At 45.7% G+C, this 21,093-nt stretch overlaps 1 protein-coding gene across 2 annotated transcripts; it reads left to right on the top strand.

Moving 5' to 3' along the window:
* LDOC1L (leucine zipper down-regulated in cancer 1 like) lies at positions 15,129-20,841 on the top strand. 2 transcript variants are annotated; one of them, XM_018048887.1, is made up of 3 exons: positions 15,129-15,446; positions 15,659-16,739; positions 18,938-20,841. In XM_018048887.1, the coding sequence occupies exon 2, from the start codon at positions 15,981-15,983 to the stop codon at positions 16,698-16,700; it is 720 nt and encodes a 239-aa protein (XP_017904376.1). In that variant the 5' UTR covers positions 15,129-15,446; positions 15,659-15,980; the 3' UTR covers positions 16,701-16,739; positions 18,938-20,841. The 2 variants fall into 2 exon arrangements, with proteins under 2 accessions (XP_017904376.1, XP_017904375.1); XM_018048886.1 differs by having other exon boundaries at positions 15,659-20,841.

Genomic DNA, 21,093 nt, shown 5'->3' with positions numbered 1-21,093 from the left:
TTCATGACCCAGATAATCATGACGATGTGATCACTCATCTAGAGCCAGACATCTTGGAATGTGAAGTCAAGTGGGCCTTAGAAAGCATCACTATGAACAAAGCTAGTGGAGGTGATGGAATTCCAGTTGAGCTGTTTCAAATCCTGAAAGATGATGCTGTGAAAGTGCTGCACTCAATATGCCAGCAAATTGGGAAAACTCAGCAGTGGCTCCAGGACTGGAAAAGGTCAGTTTTCATTCCAATCCCAAAGAAAGGCAATGCCAAAGAATGCTCAAACTACCACACAATTGCACTCATCTCACATGCTAGTAAAGTAATGCTCAAAATTCTCCAAGCCAGGCTTCAGCAATATGTGAACCGTGAACTCCCTGATGTTCAAGCTGGTTTTAGAAAAGGCAGAGGAACCAGAGATCAAATTGCCAACATCTGCTGGATCATGGAAAAAGCAAGAGAGTTCCAGAAAAACATCTATTTCTGCTTTATTGACTATGCCAAAACCTTTGACTATGTGGATCACAATAAACTATGGAAAATTCTTGAAGAGATGGGAATATCAGACCACCTAACCTGCCTCTTGAGAAATCTGTATGCAGGTCAGGAAGCAACAGTTAGAACTGGACATGGAACAACAGACTGGTTCCAAATAGGAAAAGGAGTACGTCAAGGCTGTATATTGTCACCCTGCTTATTTAACTTCTATGCAGAGTACATCATGAGAAACGCCCGACTGGAAGAAACACAGCTGGAATCAAGATTGCCGGGAGAAATATCAATCACCTCAGATATGCAGATGACATCACCCTTATGGCAGAAAGTGAAGAGGAGGTAAAAAAGTGAAACAGGAGAGTGAAAAAGCTGGCTTAAAGCTCAACATTCAGAAAACGAAGATCATGGCATCCAGTCCCATCACTTCATGGGAAATAGATGGGGAAACAGTGGAAACAGTGTCAGACTTTATTTTTTGGGGCTCCAAAATCACTGCAGATGGTGACTGCAGCCATTAAATTAAAAGACGCTTACTCCTTGGAAGAAAAGTGATGACCAACCTAGATAGCATATTCAAAAGCAGAGACATTACTTTGCCGACTAAGGTCCGTCTAGTCAAGGCTATGGTTTTTCCTGTGGTCATGTATGGATGTGAGAGTTGGACTGTGAAGAAGGCTGAGCACCGGAGAATTGATGCTTTTGAACTGTGGTGTTGGAGAAGACTCTTGAGAGTCCTTTGGACTGCAAGGAGATCCAACCAGTCCATTCTGAAGGAGATCAGCCCTTGGATTTCTTTGGAAGGAATGATGCTAAAGCTGAAGCCCTAGTACTTTGGCCACCTCATGCGAATAGTTGACTCATTGGAAAAGACTCTGATGCTGGGAGGGATTGGGGGCAGGAGGAGAAGGGGACGACCGAGGATGAGATGGCTGGATGGCATCACGGACTCGATGGACGTGAGTCTGAGTGAACTGCGGGAGTTGGTGATGAACAGGGAGGCCTGGCGTGCTGTGATTCATGGGGTCGCAAAGAGTCGGACACGACTGAGCGACTGAACTGAACTGAACTGTCCGTGAAATTTGAAGGCAGGGCTTTAGCTTGTCCATTTTCGCCTTTCCGGATTCATGCCAAATTGTTTCCTGAAGGGACTGGTATCAGCCTGAATCTAAGCAGAAAACAAAAGACACACTCATTCCAGGTAAATGAGGAGAGTTTGATAATGGAGATTTATAACAGCGTCCTGAGGAAAAGGCATGTTTTCTTTAAATGAAAAAGCCAGTGGAGCATAGAGGTACCCGGGATTTGTTGCAGTGAATGCATTCTACTTAGTTGCATCCGAATGACCCCTGATATTTTATCCATCAGATAGAGGTTGTAGCTGTCAGCCCTGAGAAATATTTTTATATACACCATCAGAGAAATTGGGCTATACGTTTTTTGGTGACAAAGTTAGTACTAAATAGAAAAAGAGCCTTCAGACTCCTGGGGTTTCCTTTCTGAGTTTTCTGCAGTCAGTAATCTGACCCTTTAAATGTTCAGGGGTAAAGAATCTGCCTGCTAATGCAGGAAACGCTGGTTCAATCCCTGGGTCTGGAAGATGCCCTGGAGAAGGAAATGGCAACCCACTCCAGTATTCTTGCCTGAAAAATCCCACGGATAGAAGAGCTAGGTGGGCTACAGTCCATGGGGTCCCAAAGAGTCAAACACGCCTGAACATAAAGCTCACCTCAACATCAACATAGAAAACCCAATTTGTACATCATCCTAGGGCCTTAGAAAGGGATTGAACTTTCTGTAAATGAGTTTTCTAATTTTTTGTTACACTGTGTTCAAAGCTGTTGGAGATCTTTAATCAAAGTATTCATTAAATGCGTGCCAAGAATCTTTGAGCTTTGAAGCTTTAGCAAATTGTAATTATTAGAATCAACACTTGCCAATGGGAAAATGCTGCAATTCAGCTCTACAAAAGCAAGGGAGGAGCTGAAGGAATTTGGTGCTGAGTGTTCCAACGGTGTTCAAGTTTAGATTTTCACACCCCATGATTGTTTTTGGAATATCTCAACATGTGGGAAGAATCATTTGGTGAGATTCCTAGTTTTAATTGGATAAATTTATAGTCTGTACTGGAATGGGAGAAACTCAAGAAGGCCTACAATTTTGTAGCCTTTAAATTTGATGAACTACTCAAAAGGATAATAAACAAATTTTGAGGGGGACATGTTTTGGCTTATGAAAATATTTGTCACAAAATGGCAGCCTGTTCTGTCAAAACTGAGTCAAAATGACAACCCATGGAGGTATTCGAGCTGGAATATTTATACATTCCAGTCAAAAAATAGAATTGAGAATATCCTCCATTTACAAGAGTTTTTCTGAGCCTACGTCGTACATTCGCACCTACAGGAAGATGATTTTCTCCATTAAAATCTAGTCTACAAAGAAGGAAAAGACCCTGATGCTGGGAAAGATTGAAGGCAAAAAAAGAAGGGGGCAGCAGAGGATGAGATGGTTAGATGGAATCACCAACTCAATGGACACAAATCTGAGCAAACTACGGGAGATAGAGGAGGGCGGAGGAGCCTGGCATGCTCCAGTCCATGGGGTCACAAAGACTCGGACACGGCTCAATGACTGGACATCAACAGCAAAGAAGCTACTTGAAAATGTCAACAGATTTAAATTTATCATTACAAAATGCAACTTTGAGTAAGATTGCAAGCAACTTTATCACAAAACAAAGAATGATAAGACCATATTGGGGGGCAAAAAAGGAGCCTCTTCAGAAAAACGTCAGTGATGTGGCCATAGTTAGAGACGGCATAATAAACATTGGGCCATAAGTAGTGTTTCAGAAAGTGCATTCATTTAAGGATCTTCATCAAATTGTTTAGCTCTCAAGAGCATCCCAGTTTGAATGGTGATGCTGCCCATGAGCAGACTTTGACATGGTGGCCTCACCTCCTGCTCTCTGAAGCCAGTTCCTGGCTTCTGAGTTCCACGGCTTCATTCTTCCCTTCTGGCCACTCCAGCAGGTCCTTCTCATTTCTTGCACCTGTAAATCATGCCCTGCACAGCCTTTGACCCTTTGCTCATTTTTGTTTACACTCTCTTCCTAGTCTTAAACACTCTATGTAAATAACTTTCCGAGAGACCTTTCCCCCAGGAACTCCAAGATCACATTCAGGGCCAGCTGGACATTCTACTAGAAGGTACAGAAAAGGTCCCCTCAACTCTCAGTGATGTCCTCCCCAGCAAAACCCCTTCACACGCATTTATAATAAATAATAGAGACAGACGCACACATCCTTTACTCTGCTCCCCCAACAGTAGCAACTTGCAAACCCACGATGCGACATCACAATCAGGACACGGACCTTGAGAGAGTCAAGATACAGAAGATGGGCACACCCACTTCCCTTCCACCCCAATGCCTCCTTACAAATTTACTTTCCTGAGATGAATGTCTGCCATGCAACCTCTGGGTTGTACAGTTGTTGAGCTCTCAGTTTTGAAAAGAAACTGTCACACTGATTTCCAGTGTGGCTGGACCACTTTGCATTCCCATCAGGAATGTACCCAGTTTCCCGGCATCCTCACTGGCATTTGGCATTGTCTTTATTTTTTATTCTAGCCATACACACATGTGTGTAGTGGAATCTCTTTGTGGTTTTAATTTTCATTTCCTTAGTGGCTAATGATGGTAAATATTTTTTCACGGGTTTATCTGCCATCTGTATAGCCTCTTGGGTGAGATGCCTCTTCATCCAATTTAGCTCATTTTCTAATTAGGTCGTTTGTTGTTTTACTGTCGGGTTTTGAGAAGTCTTTATATATTTTAGATACTAGTCTTTTGTAGACCATCTTCTCCCAATTTCGAGCTTATATTTTCATATTCTTAACAGAGTCTTTCACAGAGCATAATTTTAAATTTTAATGAGGCCCAGTTTATCAATTTGTCCTTTTATGAATCAAGCTTTTGTTGTCAAATCTAAGATTTCTTTGCCTTACTCTACACTATAAAGACTTCATCTACTTAAAGTTTTATAGTTTTATATTTTAATTTGTCTGTGTTCCATTTCAAGATAATTTGTGTTGAAGATGTGAGACTTAGATTAAGTTTCTTTCTTTTTATTTATTTATTTTTAAATATAAATTTATTTTAATTGGAGGTTAATTACTTTACAATATTGTATTGATTTTGCCATACATCAGCATGAATCCACCACAGATATACACGTGTTCCCCATCCTGAACCCCCCTCCCTCCTCCCTCCCCGTACCATCCCTCTGGGTCGTCTCAGTGCACCAGCCCCAAGCATCCAGCATCATGCATCGAACCTGGACTGGCGATTTGTTTCGTATACGATATTATACATGTTCCAATGCCATTCTCCCAAATCATCCCACCCTCTCCCTCTCCCACAGAGTCCAAAAGACTGATCTATACATCTGTGTCTCTTTTGCTGTCTTGCATACAGGGTTATCGTTACCATCTTTCTAAATTCCATTTATATGCGTTAGCATACTGTACTGGTGTTTCTCCTTCTGGTTACAATGAGTGTTCAATTACTCTATCACTATTTGTTGAAAAGGCTGTCTTTCCTCCATTGGGTTGCTTCTGCATCTTTGTCAAAAATCATTTGGACATATTTTTAAGAGTCTGTTTCCGGATTCTCAGTTCTATTCCATTGATCTATGTGTCTACTCCTCCACCACGATAATACAGTCTTAATTACTGCAGTTACACTATGTCTTAAAATCAGGTAGACTGATATCTTTCAGTTTATTATTTTTCAAAATTGTTTTAGCTATTTCCTTCAGTGAGTTCCTTTGCCTTTCCATATATATTTTAAAATAGCCTATATATCTATAAAAAATCTTCCTTGGGCTTTGATAAATACTGTGTTAAACCTGCAAATCAACTGGGGAGACTCAACATCTTTACTGCGTTGATTTTTCTAAATCATTTCCTAGTGTGTCTCTTTCTCTGTTTATATCTTTAAAATGTTCTTTTATCACTGTTTTGCTCCTTTCCGCAAACAAAACCTGTATGCAAACAAAACCTGTACTTATCTTGTTAGACATACACCCGCATATTTTTTGTGATTGCATGTAGTATTGTATTTTATTTTACTGTCCTTGTGTCCATTGCTCATATAAAATACAATTGATTTTTGTATATTCACTTTGTATCTTGTGACCTTGCTGAATTCACTTGTTTTTCTAAGAGGTGGTTATTGTTGCTTTTGTTAAATGCTTTAGCATTTTCTATGTAGACAATCACGCCAACTGCAAGTAAAGACAGTTTTATTTCTTCCTTTCCAATCTGAATGTCTTTTATTTTCTTTTTTCCCCTCTCCTCATTTCTCCAGCTTGAACTCCCAGCACTTTGTTGAATAAAAATAGTGAGAGGGAACATCCTGGCTCTGTTCCCATTCCTGAGGGAAAAGCTCTCAGTCTTGAACATTAAGTCTAAAATTAGCTATTGAGTTTTTGTAGAAATTCTCTATCAAGTTGAGGAAGTTCCCCTCTGTGTTCATTTTTCTTTGAGTTTTGATCATGAATGTCAGTTGGTTCTTTTTTTTAATAGATATAATTCACACACTATAAAATTCCCTTCCAGAGGACTTCCCTGGTGGTCCAATGATAATGAGTATGCCTTGCAGTGCAGGGGACGTGGGTTTGATCCCTGGTTGGGGAAACAAGATCCCTCATGCTGTGGAGCAACCAAGCCCGTGTGTTACACCTACATGTGCTCTGGAGCCCATGCAACAAATAATTCGTGCATAGCATGAGAAAGATCCCGCATGATGAAACAAAGATCCCAGCTAAGACCCAACACAGTCAAATAAATAAAAATTTAAAACCAAACGAAAAACTCCTTTAAAAAGTATATCATTTAGTGGGTTTCAGTATACTCACAAGGTTGTGCAATCATCAACATTGACTCCAGAGCCTTTTCATCACCCCACAAAAGAAATTCTGTCCCCACCAGCGGTCACTGCTATTTTTCTTCTCCCCAGAGCCTGGAAACCAGGACTCTCCCGTGTCTCTCTGGGTTTGTGTACTGAGGACATTTCATATAAATAAAATCACACAATATATAGCCCTTCCGTCTCACTTCTTCCGCTTCTCATAATGCTTTCAAGGTTCATCAATATGGTGGCACATATCAGTAGAACCAGACCTCTGTGTCCAAGGGTTCTGCGTTTGTCGATTCAACCAACTGTGGATCAAAACTATTTGAAAAATAATTTCATAAAATTTCCCAAAGCAAATCTTTAATTCTGTGTATGGTAGCTATTTAGATGGTGTTTACATTGTATCCATGACTAGTTATATACATTTATATGGTATTAGGTATCATAAGACTCTGCTGCTAAGTCGCTTCAGTCATGTCCGACTCTGTGTGACCCCATAGACGGCAGCCTACCAGGCTTCCCCGTCCCTGGGATTCTCCAGGCAAGAACACTGGAGTGGGTTGCCATTTCCTTCTCCAATGCAGGAAAGTGAAAAGTGAAAGTGAAGTCGCTCAGTCGTGTCCGACTCTAGCGACCTCATGGACTACAGACTACCAGGCTCCTCCGTCCATGAGATTTTCCAGGCAAAAGTACTGGAGTGGGGTGTCATTGCCTTGAAGAAGGAAATGGCAACCCACTCCAGTGTTCTTGCCTGGAGAATCCCAGGGACGGAGGAGCCTGGTGGGCTGCCGTCTATGGGGTCGCACAGAGTCGGACACGACTGAAGCGACTTAGCAGCAGCAGCAGAGATGATTTAAAGTATATAGGAGGATGTGCATAAGTTATGTACAAATACTATGCCATTTTATATAAGGGACTTGAGCACCCACAGATTTTTGGTATCAATGGGTCCTGGAACCAACCTCTCATGGCACTGAGGGACAAGAGTTTTTTCTCTCCATTTTATGACTGATGGATACGCCACTGTACTGTGATACCACATTTGCTGATCCACTCATCAATTGGTGAACATGTGGGTTGGTTCTTTTTTTTCTTTTATGAATAATGCTTCTGCGAACATTCATGTACAAGTGTTCATGGAGACACATGTTGACAATTGTCTTGGGCATTACGCATAATTGATGAGTTATATAGAAACTCTATGTTTAACGCTCTGAGACCGTGCTAGACTGTTTCATAGTAGCTGCCCCATTTTACATGCCCACCAGCAATGCATGAGAGTTCCACTTTTTCTGCATCTTCACCAACATTTATTATCGTCTGTCTTTTAGATTATAGCAATACTCAGGTGTGTAGAGTGATATCTCATTGTGCTTCTGATTTGCATTTTCTTAAAGAACAATGTTTTTTAAAGGCTAATGATTTTTTAAAAAGGTTAATAACGTTTAGTATTTTTTCATGGGTTTATGGGCCCTTCCTTTAGAGAAAGAAAGGGAAAGAGAAAGTGAAGTCGCTCAGTCGTGTCCGACTCTTTGCGACCCCATGGACTGTAGCCCACCATGCTTCTCCATCCATGGGATTTTCCAGACAAGAGTACTGGAGTGGGTTGCCATTTCCTTCCCCATTCTTTAGAGAAACATCTACTTAAATTTGTTGTTCCTGTTATTGTTCAGTTGCTAAGTTGTGTCTGACTCTTTGTGATCCTATGGACTATAGCACGCTAAGCTTACCTGTTCTTCACTATCTCCTGGAGTTTGCTCAAATTTTCGTCCATCGGTCACTGATACTATCTAACCATCTTATCCTCTGTTGCCCCCTTCTCCTCCCGCCTTCAATCTTTCCCAGCATCAGGGTTTTTTCCAGTGAGTTGGCTGTTCATGTCAGGTGGCCAAAGTATTGGAGCTTCAGCTTCAGCCCTTCCAATGAATATTCAGGGTTGATCTCCTTTAGGATTGACTGGTTTAATCTCCTTACAGTTCAAGGGACTCTCAAGAGTCTTCTCCAGCACCACATTCGAAAGCACCGATTCTCTGGCACTCAGCCTTTTTCAGGTTCTCACAGCAAGAATACTGGAGTGGTTTGCCACTCCATATTTTTTCAGAATGCTCCACTATGACCTGTCTGTCTTGGGTGGTCCTGCAGGACATGGCTCATAGCTTCATTGAGTTATGCAAGCCCTATCGCCACTACAAGGCTGTGATCCATGAAAGAGCTATTCAAATACTTTTTCCATTAAAAAACAAACAAACAAAAAAAATAAACCGGGTTGTCTTTCTTATTATTGAGTTAGGAGAATTCATTATATATTCTGGATTATTAGACCTTTATCAGATATATGATTTGCAAATATTTCCTCCCCTTCTATGGGCCATCTTTTCACTTTTTTGCTAGTGTCCTTTGAAACACAAAAGTTTTAAGCTTTGGTAAAGTTCAATTTATCTACTTTTTTCCTTCTGTCAACTTCTACTTTGGTGTCGTATCTAAGAAACTTCTCAACCTATGCTCAGAAAGAACACGCCCAAGTTTTCCTCTAAGAGCTTTACAATTTTAGCTCTTACATTTAGGGCTTTGATCCATCTGGGTTAATTTTTGTATAAGTTGTAAGGTAGGAGGTCTAAATTCATTCTTTGCTATAAATACACAGTCTCACAAAACACTATTCTTTGGTCATTAAATTGTTTTAGCACCTTCTTTGATACATAATAAATTGACTGTAAATGTTAGGATTTCTTTCTGATCTTTCAGTTCTGTTCATTTGAACTATGCCAGATCATTCAATCTTGATTACTATAGTTTTATAGATAATATCGATTTTTGAAGGCTCTGTGGTCAGGCGCATATATGTTCATAATTGTTGTCTTAAGGAATAGATCCTTTTATCACTACCAGATATCCTTTTTCTCTAGTAATAATTTTTTGTCTTAAAATTTGTTTTGTCTGATGTTTGTATAGCCATTCCAGTTCTCTTTTGGTTACTATGAATGGCATATAAGTTTTCATTCTTTTATTCAACTTGTTTGTGTCCTTGAATCTGAAGTGTATCTCGTGTGGATAATAATAAATTAGATCATTTAAAACAATCCACTTTGCCAATCTTGACCTTTTATTGGAATACTTAATCCCTTTACATTTAATGTATTACTGATAACATAGGATTTATACCTGTCATTTTGTTGTTTTTTTTCTATATGCCTTATTTTTTGTTCCTCTATTTCTCCATTATCCCCCTTTCATATAAAATAGACATTTTCTATTATGCTAATTCCCTTGTCGTCTCTTTCACATATTTTTTGAATTCTTAATGTTTGCCTTGAGGATTACAATTAATATCCTAACTTATCAAAATCTAGTTTGGATTAGTACCAACTTAATTTAAATAGTTTTGAAAACATTGCTCCTAAGTAGCTCTTTCTCCTCCTGACCTCCTTTGTGCTATTCAGTTCAGTTCAGTCACTCAGTCATGTCCGACTCTTTGTGACCCCATGAATCGCAGCACGCCAGGCCTCCCTGTCCATCACCAACTCCCAGAGTTCACTCAAACTCACGTCCATCGAGTCCGTGATGCCATCCAGCCATCTCATCCTCTGTCGTCCCCTTCTCCTCCTTGCCCCCAATCCCTCTCAGCATCAGAGTTTTTTCCAATGAGTCAACTCTTCTCATGAGGTGGCCAAAGTACTGGAGTTTCAGCTTTAGCATTATTCCTTCCAAAGAAATCCCAGGACTGATCTCCTTCAGAATGGACTGGTTGGATCTCCTTGCAGTCCAAGGGACTCTCAAGAGTCTTCTCCAACACCACAGTTCAAAAGCATCAATTCTTTAGCATTCAGCTTTCTTCACAGTCCAACTCTTACATCCATACATGACTACTGGAAAAACCATAGCCTTGACTGACGGACCTTTGCTGGTAAAGTAGTGCCTCTGCTTTTGAATATGCTATCTAGGTTGGTCACAACTTTACTTCCAAGAAGTAAGTGTCTTTTAATTTCATGGCTGCAATCACCATCTGCAGTGATTTTGGAGCCCCCAAAATAAAGTCTGACACTGTTTCCCCATCTATTTCCCATGAAGTAATGGGACCAGATGCCATGATCTTATGCAAATTACATTTTTACTATATTGTATGCTGATTAACATTATTTATAATTGTTGCTTTATGCAGTTGTCTTTCAAATAATACAGGAGAAAAAAAAGAATTACAAACAAAAATAAACTCATAGTCTTCTTTATTTACCTATGTTGGTATCTTTACTTGGGTTTGTTATCTTTCGTGTGAATTCCAGTTTCTGTCTAATGCCCTTTCAATTTAGTCTGAAGGGTCTGTCTTTATTATTTCTGTAGGACAGGTCTGCTAGTGATGAATTCTCTTTAGTTTTATTTCCCTGAGAATGTCTTAATTTCCCCAAAGTTTTGAAAGGTAGTTTCATTGGGTATAGGATTCTTTGCTGATAGACTTTCTTTCAGCACTTTGAATCTCTCTTCCCATTGCCTTCTGGTTCCCATGATTTCTGAAGCAAAATTTATTGATGACACCTTATATAGAGTCACTTTGTTCTCTCTTGCTGCGTTTGAAGTTCTCTCTTTAACTTTCAGGAGTGTGATGACGATGTGTCTCGGTGGTTGTATATACCCTACTTGGACTTTGCTGAGCTTCTTGGGTGTGCAGATTAATGTATGCCATCAAATTCTGATACTATCCTTGCTAGGGTGTGGAGTGAGGAACCTAATTTTCGCTTGGCAAGGGTAAGTCTAGGTCCCTCACTTAGCCTTTGCTGGCATGAGTGGTGGTGGGGCCACTGTTTTTTCTGGAGCATTTGGCTGGCATAGAGTGGTTATTGTCTTAAAGTATTCCGTCTTCATAGGCTGTCTGTTTCCTCATCCTTTGGCTTGAGAGAGCAGGCTTTTTGGAGGAACTTCCTTTTTTTGTTTTTGTTCTTTGTCTGGCACGTCCAGATTGCTAGCTTCTTTAATTGTAAATCTGAGATACATGATGCAATAGAATACTCAAAGAGTCCACCATTGTGTCATTTCTTGGGTCCTGAGCAACAGAGCAAATCTGCCTTTTTCTCTCCACATTTTTGACTTCTTTTTTAAAAAACTGTTTTCAGCTGTGCTTTGCTGAAAGAATAAAGAAGGGTGAATGAACTCCATCTTTCCAGAAATGGAAATTAACTATATTTCTTTTTAAAAGGTACTTTATCATATCCACCTCATCTTGTTACATTTCTACCTTCCCCACCTCTCAATGTCTGTTCTTTTCACAAATGTTTTTCCTTCGTTATTCTCATTGAAGATCCTAAATATGCTTATTTAAAGTCTTTTTTTTTCCCCAGACTGTTCTATTATTTTAAATTCCTCTGGAGTCAATTCATATTATGATTATTGATTCTTGGTGGCTATTATTCTTTGCATTAGATGTCCTCATGGACTTCAGAGTTTTGACTTTAAGGCTTAATTTTGGGTAAAAGGGTATCTTTCATTTTCATTCCCTCTTTGTGTACTCAACCCTTTTCCTTCTGAGGACCCCCCTGTCTCCCTGGTTAAGCAGTTTGGGGCCACTCCAATGATACCTGGTCTGCAGTACAGAAATGTGTTTTATATTGGTGGTTCACAATTCCAGCCCCTCTGGGGTCTATTTGTCAATCAATGAAAGTAATGATATTGGCTGTTCTCCCTAGCTCCAGGGCCATACTTTCATAGAAGGTGTTGCCCTGTGAAATGGCTGAAGCAGATATTTCAGACTCCCCTTTGACAGAGGGGTGATCCCTCTCTCCCGTTGATTCAAATAGTAACATTGGCTCTGTTACCAGCTTTGTGTCCCCATTATGCCTTGGGATTCAGAGCCCAGCTGGCCCATGGCTTTGTCAATTCTCAGCAGTTTGTGTTTCTGGACTATGGTGGAGTTTAGATTGGTTTTGAGGCCATCTAGATCCTCTCAATACTTTTATTGTATAGCTTATTGTCATTCTGTGTTTGTGATAGAGAGCAGCATCTCAGAGCATGAATCATAGTATTATCTGGATCTGAAGTCAAATGCTCTGCTTGTTTTTCTTATTTTAATATTTATTTTCATTTTATTTAGCTCTATTTATGCAATGCCACTTTATGTCCTATTTTAAATAGATGAAATACAAATAATTGATATATTCCTTAGAGTTCACATTTGGTCATTTCTCAAATCAGGGTGCACCTTATTTTCAGTACACCTGAGAATGTAAGATGGATGGTGTCAGCCACACCTGGAAATATAGCAGACACTTCACTCATACGCACAGCATCCTGTAACCTGGGGAGGTGCAACCCAAGCACTGAGGGCAGAAAAACTGGTGGGGTGAATCCACTCACAGGAGTGGATTCCTCTGTGTGTTTGGAAAAAGCAGGGGGTGGTAAAGGGGCACAGGATAATTTCTGCATTTGAAATCACTGACCTCAGTCAGGATGAGCACAGCTCCTGCCTCCATGTGATATGGGAAAGCTCACAGAAGCAGTTTAAGGAAACACTATGTCCTTTCTTTCTCCCTTTACTTTATGTCCTAGACACTTTCAGCTGGTCACAAAAATGTACCTTTGTCACCCTGGGGTACACAGTTGTGGGCACAGCTAGACTATCCTTACTGAGTATGGACACCATCATGTCCCAATTCCCATTTGATAGAAGCATAAACTGTAAAGATATGAGTGAAGCTGACTTTGCCCCAGGTCTGCCAAAGCGTGCAAGTGGCTGCCAATTTTTAGCCTCCTTGAAGGCGGTGTCTTTGAAAGGCTGGCATGGTGGGTGTCTTTTCTCTCCATCCATGCTCCAGCCTTGAACTGACTGTTTAGAATCATCTCAGTACTCAAGATTCAAAAAACTAAGACCAAGGCATCTGGTCCCATCACTTCACAGCAAATAGATGGGGAAACAGTGGAAACAGTGGCAGACTTTATTTGGGGGGGGGCTCCAAAATCACTGCAGACGGTGACTCCAGCCATGAAATTAAAAGACGCTTGCTTCTTGGAAGAAAAGCCATGACCAACATAGACAGCATATTCAAAAGCAGAGACATTACTTTGCCAACAAAAGTCCCTCTAGTCAAAGCTATGGTTTTTCCAGTAGTCATGTATGGATGTGAGAGTTGGACCATAAAAAAGGCTGAGGACCAAAGAAATGATGCTTTTGAACTGTGGTGTTGGAAAAGACTTTTGAGAGTCCCTTGGACTGCAAGGAGATCAAACCAGTCAATTCTAAAGGAAATCAGTCCTGAATATTCATTGGAAGGACTGATGCTGAAGCTGAAGCTCCAATACTTCAGCAACCTGATGGGAAGAGCCAACTCGCTGGGAAAGATTGAAGGCAGGAGGACAAGGGGACGACAGAGGATGAGATGGTTGGATGGCATCCTTGACTCAATGGACATAAGCTTCAGCAAACTCCAGGAGGTGGTGAAGGACAGGGAAGCCTAGCATGCTGTTGTCCATGGGGTCGCAAAGAGTGGGGCACAACTGAGTGACTGAACAACAGTAAGGTCAAGTAGGAAAAGCGTACGCCGTGTGTGCCAAGTTGCTTCAGTCGCGTCTGACTCTTTTTGACCCCGTTGACTGTAACCTGTCAGGCTCCTCTGTTCATAGGATTCTCCAGGTAAGAATACTGCCGCGCACTCCTCCAGGGGATCGTCCCGACTCAACAGATGGAATCCGCATCTCCTATGTCGCCTGCATTGGCAGGCGTGTTCTTTACCCCTCGTGCCATGCGGGAAGCCCCAAAGGCATCCAGTGAAGTGAGTCAAATAGCGCATCCACTTTGGCCCAGTACTGTCTTTCCTCGACAATTACCCTGGTGAAGCTGGCAGAGAAAATGGCTGGGGTTCACATACAAACGTGGTTTATAAAACTTCCACATGGAAAATAAGACAGAACTCTCAAAAAGGGGTCTATTAAATAAACTGGGTAGGTGGTTTCATTGGAACATAGGCAGTAGTTGAAAACTATGCTTTTTAATGAAAAGTGTTCAAAATTCAGTGCGCTATTAAGGTCACAAAACAGTTCAAAAGATACAATAATTACTAATATTTTATAATATACATCTTAGAAAATGATTCGATGGAACTACAAAAATATTACTATTTCGTATCTCAGGTGGAGGGACTCAGAGAGATATAAACTTTTTCAAAAGACTTCTTTGATATCAAAATTTTCTACAATGGATCTATACTACACTGAATTTGCTTGAAGTTAGTACAAAAAGAAACGCAAGTACAAATTTGTCCAACAGTGCTCTTTCATCACTCCAAAAGTAGCAGCCACTTTTTTATATAAAAATCAACAGGACAATGTACTTCATTGGTGTATATCATTTACTTTTTACCTGGCTACACGTTAGGAACAATAAATTCATCAAAACTCTCGGCTGAATTAAAAGAATACATATATGGAAAGCAAGCTTCATTTAAAAGAATAAATACAACCTATGCTCCCAGGGACGAGGGAGCCTGTTGGGCTGCCGTCTATGGGGTTGCACAGAGTCGGACACGACTGAAGCGACGCAGCAGCAGCAGCAGCAGCAGCAGCAGCAGCAGCAGCATGCACGCACAGCTTTACCAGCAGTCTTAGGTGGAATTTCAAAGAAAGGAAGACACCGCTTCTAATAACAAAACGTCGGTAGCCACACTCATCACTGATTGGCTGCTGAGGAAAGGCACGGGGCCTTACGTCACTTCCGAGGCGGGGCCTCGGCCGCGCGGGAGCTGATGGTCTCCATGGCAACCAGCGGGGACCGCGCTAGGCCCGCCTGCAGCCCACACCTCCGCGGTGCCCGCTCGCCGCCCGCGCCGCGACCCGCCCTGGGCCACGACCTGGGCCTCGGTCCCAGCCTGGCTCGTGCTCCCGCCAGAAGCTGCCCGCGCCCGCCTCCCGCCGCCGCCTCCACCTGACCTGACCGGGAAGCAGTTCCGGCGGGCCGCCGCCGCCGTGACTCATCGGCCAGCCCGTATCCCGGCGATCGGGCCATTTTAGTGGCGGCCGGCCCGGGCAGACGGAGCCGCGGAGGAAGCCGCGGAGACCCAGGTAGGCGCCCGCCGCCCGCCCTCGGCCCTCCGGCACCGCCGCCGCGAGAGCTTCTTCCCTTTGTTCTGCCCCATGTGGGCGCCGGTCCTCTGGCTGGGGGGCGCTCGCCTCGCCGCCCGCCCTTTGCCCCTCCCACGCCACCTCCCTCCCTTCGAACCCCCTTTCCGCAGTCGAAACCTTTTTCTCTTTAAAACCGTGTTTTCATCCTTCAGGGCCCTGCAGCCCACTGTGGCCTTGTGAGCGCGGCGATTCAGGAGCGACATCCGGAGCTCGGGATCCGCGAGGGCCTGCACCCCCAACCTGGCCCGGGGCTGTGCGCATCTCTGGGTCCGTCTGCCCTGCCCTCTTGTTGGGTCTTCTCGGCCACGCTTGGGTCTTGAACCCCCACCCTTAACCCTGTTGCCTCTGGGTCTACCCAATTTTAGCATCACAGGTGCTCAGGTTCTGGATTATCCAAACCCAACCCCAGCCCCCCGTCACCACCACCTTCCTCCACTTCCGTCAGTCTCAGCCTTTGACTGACCTCTGGCCAGCATGGTCCAGCCCCAGACCTCAAAAGCTGGAACCCCAGCCTCTGCAGCTTCTGCTAGCGCCCCCATGGACGACGTCATCGACACCCTGACCTCGCTGCGCCTCACCAACTCGGCGCTCAGGCGCGAGGCCTCGACCCTTCGCGCAGAGAAGGCCAACCTCACCAACATGCTGGAGAGCGTGATGGCTGAGCTGACCCTGTTGCGCACCCGGGCTCGGATTCCTGGGGCGCTGCAGATCACCCCACCCATCTCGGCCATTACCTCCAATGGGACCCGGCCGATGACCACACCCCCGACCTCGCTGCCCGAGCCCTTTTCCGGAGACCCCGGCCAGCTGGCGGGCTTCTTGATGCAGATGGACAGATTCATGATCTTCCAGGCCTCCCGCTTTCCCGGGGAGGCCGAACGAGTGGCGTTTCTGGTGTCCCGGCTCACCGGGGAGGCCGAGAAGTGGGCGATCCCCCACATGCAACCCGACAGCCCCTTACGAAACAACTATCAGGGATTCCTGGCCGAGTTGCGGAGAACCTACAAGTCTCCGCTGCGGCACGCCCGGCGCGCGCAGATCAGAAAAACTTCGGCCTCCAATCGAGCCATGCGGGAACGGCAGACCCTCTGCCGCCAGCTGGCCGCCACCGGCGCAGCGCCTTGCCCGGTGCACCCAGCCTCCAATGGGACCAGTCCAACCCCGGCCCTGCCCACCCGCGCTCGGAACCTTTAGGAGTCGGCCACCATCCTGGTCGCATCTGCAGCCATCCAGGTAGCATACCCACTTTGCTGCATAGAAGAAATGTCCATCCCACGGCATCACTTTGTTTGAGGACGTCCCTTCCTGCCTCTGCAGACCTGCTCCATGAGGACATCTCCCGTCATCACTCTGGGGCGCCCGGTGACCCACCCTGCTTCCTGGCATCACGTGCTCGCTTGGGACCTCCACTGCATGTTTCCTTTCTCTTGCTTGCAATTCCAGCTCTTCTAGTGGCCTCAGCTCTGCTGCTTGGTCAGTCTCACTCACAATGCACTTGGGACCATTTGGGCTGACGTTTCCCCCAGCCTGACCAGGTTCACCGATGCAGCTCCCCCACCCTCTGCAGGCCCTGGGGCAGTTCCCCACCTGATCGCCCTATTCTCAGTGATGAGCTTGCTGGTGCCAAAAAGAAGCCTCTTTGGCCAGGCAGGTGGCTTGACCTGGAGAGGGGAGTCTGGAGTCCTGCCAGCCCCTCTAGGGCCCAGCGTAGCAGGTAGGGGCCTCATCTCTGCTGTCAGTGTCTGAGTGATCACGGCCGGGAGTGAGTTTCCAGAGTTCTCGGGGGGCCAGCTTCACTCTGCACAGGAGTAGGCAGTCACTGTGCCCAATTGCTGCTCCTGGAAAGATGGATAGTGCAGCCTTAGGGGCACGCCCCCAGAGGCCACCCCCCCCCCCCCCCCCCCCCGCCCCGCATCAGTGCCTGGCTTTAGCTGCCAGTGTTTTGATAGCACCGGGGTTGGGGGGAATCTGGAACTCGCCTGCTCAGAAGGTCAGTGTGGCTGGAATCACTGGGCAGTTCCACATACGTGTCCATCTGTGCCTGAGTTCCCCTGGCAGGCTAAGGGGTGGACTTGAGATGCTTACACTGCTGCCCTGGTCCCCCATGGGAGTCAGTGGTGGTGTGTAGCCCACTCTTCTCTCTGGCCCCCGCACGTGGAGGTGGGCCTGTCTGGCTTGAGACCTGTTCCCTTCTCCACATAGGGGCATGCGGCCTTCACCTCAGCTCCTGGAACCACACACACGGTCTGTAGGTCTCCAAAGCCTCGGTAGCATGCCCTCCCCAGGCTTGGGCTGTCCATCAGATGTCTAGCCTCTGTCCCAGAAAACCTGGACTCAGGGCTGGGAGCCCCAGCTCCCCGGACACATCATGGAGCCCTTAGGGCGAGGGGGTGCCTGTCTGACCCCAGCCGGGGCGGTGCTGGCATTTGCAAAGGAAAAGAGTAGCGGGCTGCCCAGGTCCTAAGGTGGTGACAGTGCAGGGCTGGCGCTCGGGGCCTGATTCCGAGAGGCAGAGCCGTGCCTCCGAGTGGTGGGTGGCCTTGTGCTTTCTCCCGGGGACGCCCAGAGTCACTTTCTAAACGAGGCGTGACCAGGCCCTTTGACCTGGGTTGCTCCTGCCTTATTCAGTACCAACAACGCCCTGCCCCCAGGCTGTGGGGAAATGGGCCATCCTTCCCTGGGTTTATCCCGGCCTGACTGCAGGAGGATAACCTCTGCTCCCAGCTACAAGCCTGCATCTTGGGGCTTCCAGAGGTTGTCTCCTAGGACCCATGCCCTCCTGAGCAATTCAGTGATGCTAGGGAGAGTGACTGTGTTCCTGAAAGTCCACTGGCTGCAAGGTCAAGGTGGTTCCGTGGCTGCTGGAGTTCACGGACCACTGCCACCCTTCATCGTAAACTCTGTTAGCCTAATTACCCTGCTGAACCACTGCCTGAACATAGGCTTCAGACCCCGCTAGATGCCAGCCAGACTGTTCAGGCGGGACCATGGTGCTCATTAAGCATTTAGTGGGGGAGACACAGGGGGCCACCCTTCAGGGGGGCATGGGCTCTCCGGTGAGGGGGGTGCCCAGACCACTTGCACTTCTTGCTCTCTTCTGCCTGCCTGCCAAGTAGACGTGCCCACAGCTGAAGGGGTATGGTGGCCCCCACAGGAGAGGGGCCCTGCAGGGCTGGCTGGCACCTTGAAGGTTTCCACATGGCCCAGCCCAGCCAAGGCAGGAGACCCAGCCCAGGAGCAGGGCAGGCACTGTTTGCCAACCTTGGGGTCTGCCCAGGTGGCACTCAGAAGTCCTACCATGTTTGCATCCGCTGCACCTCGCTAGGCTGAGGCCTGCCCTCTGCATGTGGGTCCTTGTGCCCAGCCCTGGCTGCTGCCCCGGCTTCGCTTGGCTTGGTGATGTGGCAAGCCGTTGGTGCTCACGGTTACAGGTTGGGGACTGGTGCTGTTGGACGTCCGTGACCTTCTTGATTGCCTCCTGCGACCTTGGAAACCGGAGTGGATGTGAGGCTTGGGGTTGGATTTGGAAGAAACCCCGCGGTGGGAGCCCCCGGTTGGCTCTAGTGGAAGACACCCTCGTCCCCAGCTGGAGAGGACAACCACGCTCCATGCAGCCCGGAGCAAGAACACATGGCTGAGAGGCTCAAGTTGGAGAAGGCAGTGGTGGAGGAGAGCTGCTCTGTACATATTTGGGGGTTATACTTTCTCTAAATTGAAGAGAACAGGTGTTGATTTATAAAAGGGCCAGGCAGTGAGTAGTGTTAACTGTGCATGTGATGGAAGGTTTTATGTTTTCATGGTGTTCACGGTCCTTGGACTGCCTTGTGACTGTTCCTTGGTCTCCACATTGCCCCATCTGCTAAGGAAGATTCGTAGTGTAGCAGGGCACCATTTGAGATCACAGTTAGGAGGGGTGACCTCTGGCCTGCTGTGTTGTGCGACCTTGGGGTTAACAATGTCCCAGAGCATTTCGGTGACTTCTGGGAAAAAACCGAGACACGTGTCCCTGGTCCCAGGTGAGTATGTAATGAGTAAGTTGTGACACAGAGCCCAGAAGTGCCGTGTGAAGTGCAGGTAAGACTTTTCTGATGCGTAAGCTGCTGTTGTCAAGAGGGACAGAACCACGTGCTGGACCATGATTCTGGTCTTTAGGAGAATGAACAGATGTGGGGAGAGCTGGGCAGGTACTTAGATTACTTTAAGGGAGCAACCCTGTGAGTGTTTAAGAACACACACGCCCCAGCCAGCTTCCAGGGCTGGAGTTTGGGTAGGAAGAGAGAACTTAGCAGAGGTCCTGTCCGTCTTGCAGCCAGAGCAGGAAGCGTGGACCTCCTCTGCTTGAGAAGCCTTAGGTTAGGGGCTTAGAGATGGAGACACAGCTGGACTCTGGAGAAGGCAACAAAAGCTTGGCTGTGCGGGGAGAGGGTTGGGGTTTAGGAAAATCCATCGCTGACCGCGGGTGGACAGAGCTGATGACTCTGGTGTAGTCATGGGGCCCCCGTGTTGAGTGTGGCGGGTACAGCACAGACGCAGTAGATGGGGGGGTACTTACTGCTGGCCCCTCGCTGCAGCACCACTAACTCCTTTTCATAAGTAACCACGTACTAGTTCGGTTCATTATCAAAGGCAACCTACACATTATAGAAGTTTTGGAAAATAGAGGAGTAGAAAGATGTACAATCTTAACGTTTTGGTGTTTCTCCTTCCAGTCTCCCTCACCCCAGTCATGGTTCCTCTGCCTTTTGTTTTACCATTGGGATGCTACCTTCTGTAGCACGGTACTGTGTAGCTGTTCTCATATCACGGGCATCTTTCTCAGTTCCTTTTGAAATGGCTGCATAATCCGCCATCAGGCAGTGCCATTGGTTGCTCACCAATGCTTTTACTGATTTTTCACTATTGGAAATCGATGACTATCTTTGTGCGTAAAGCTTTCCCCGATTCAAGTTATTTCCTTCGGATAGGTCCTCAGAGGTGGGATGATGGAATTAAAGAATATGAGGACCTTCGAGGCTCTGATTACGTGTTGACAAACGGTTTCCAGAAATGTTTGTGTCCATTTACATGGCCACCAGCAAGGATAAATGTGCCCATCTTGCCAGCACTGAGTGTTCGCATCTGGTTAAATATTTGCTAATCTGGTCATGGAAAAATAGCATTGTATTTTAGTTTGCATTTCCTTTTTTTAAAATTTCTGGCAAACTAGAACATCTTTCATGTTAAGCGGTTGCATTTCTTTTGTGCGTTGTCGTGTCCTCTGCTCTTACCTACTGGCGTTTGATGAGTTTGTATAAGCTCGTTGCATATTAAAGATATTAACCCGTTGTGTGTCGTACTCGCTGCACATGTTTCCAGCTTTTTATTACTGACTTTAACCTGACACATAGCCGGTCTGTCCCTTCACTGGGCCCTGTGCCCCCCGAACTAGCACAATGCAGGTGCTTACATTTGTCCCTTTTGGTCATGGCTGTTTCACTGCACCTGTAACAGTGTGTCAGGACACACAGTAGGTACGCCATAAACGTTTGTGGGACTGTTACATGGATGGATGTGCTGAGTGCTGGGACCCCACCGAAGCACTTACAGA

The sequence above is a fragment of the Capra hircus genome, chromosome 5 (genome assembly GCF_001704415.2).
Source record: "Capra hircus breed San Clemente chromosome 5, ASM170441v1, whole genome shotgun sequence".
NCBI classification, from domain to species: Eukaryota; Metazoa; Chordata; class Mammalia; order Artiodactyla; family Bovidae; genus Capra; species Capra hircus.
Note: the sequence above shows the minus strand (reverse complement) of the source record. Positions and strands in the feature narration are given on the sequence as shown.

Coding starts and splice junctions, on each gene's coding strand:
- LDOC1L (XM_018048887.1), top strand. CDS start 15,981: ATGGTCCAGCCCCAGACCTCAAAAGCTGGAACCCCAGCCTCTGCAGCT.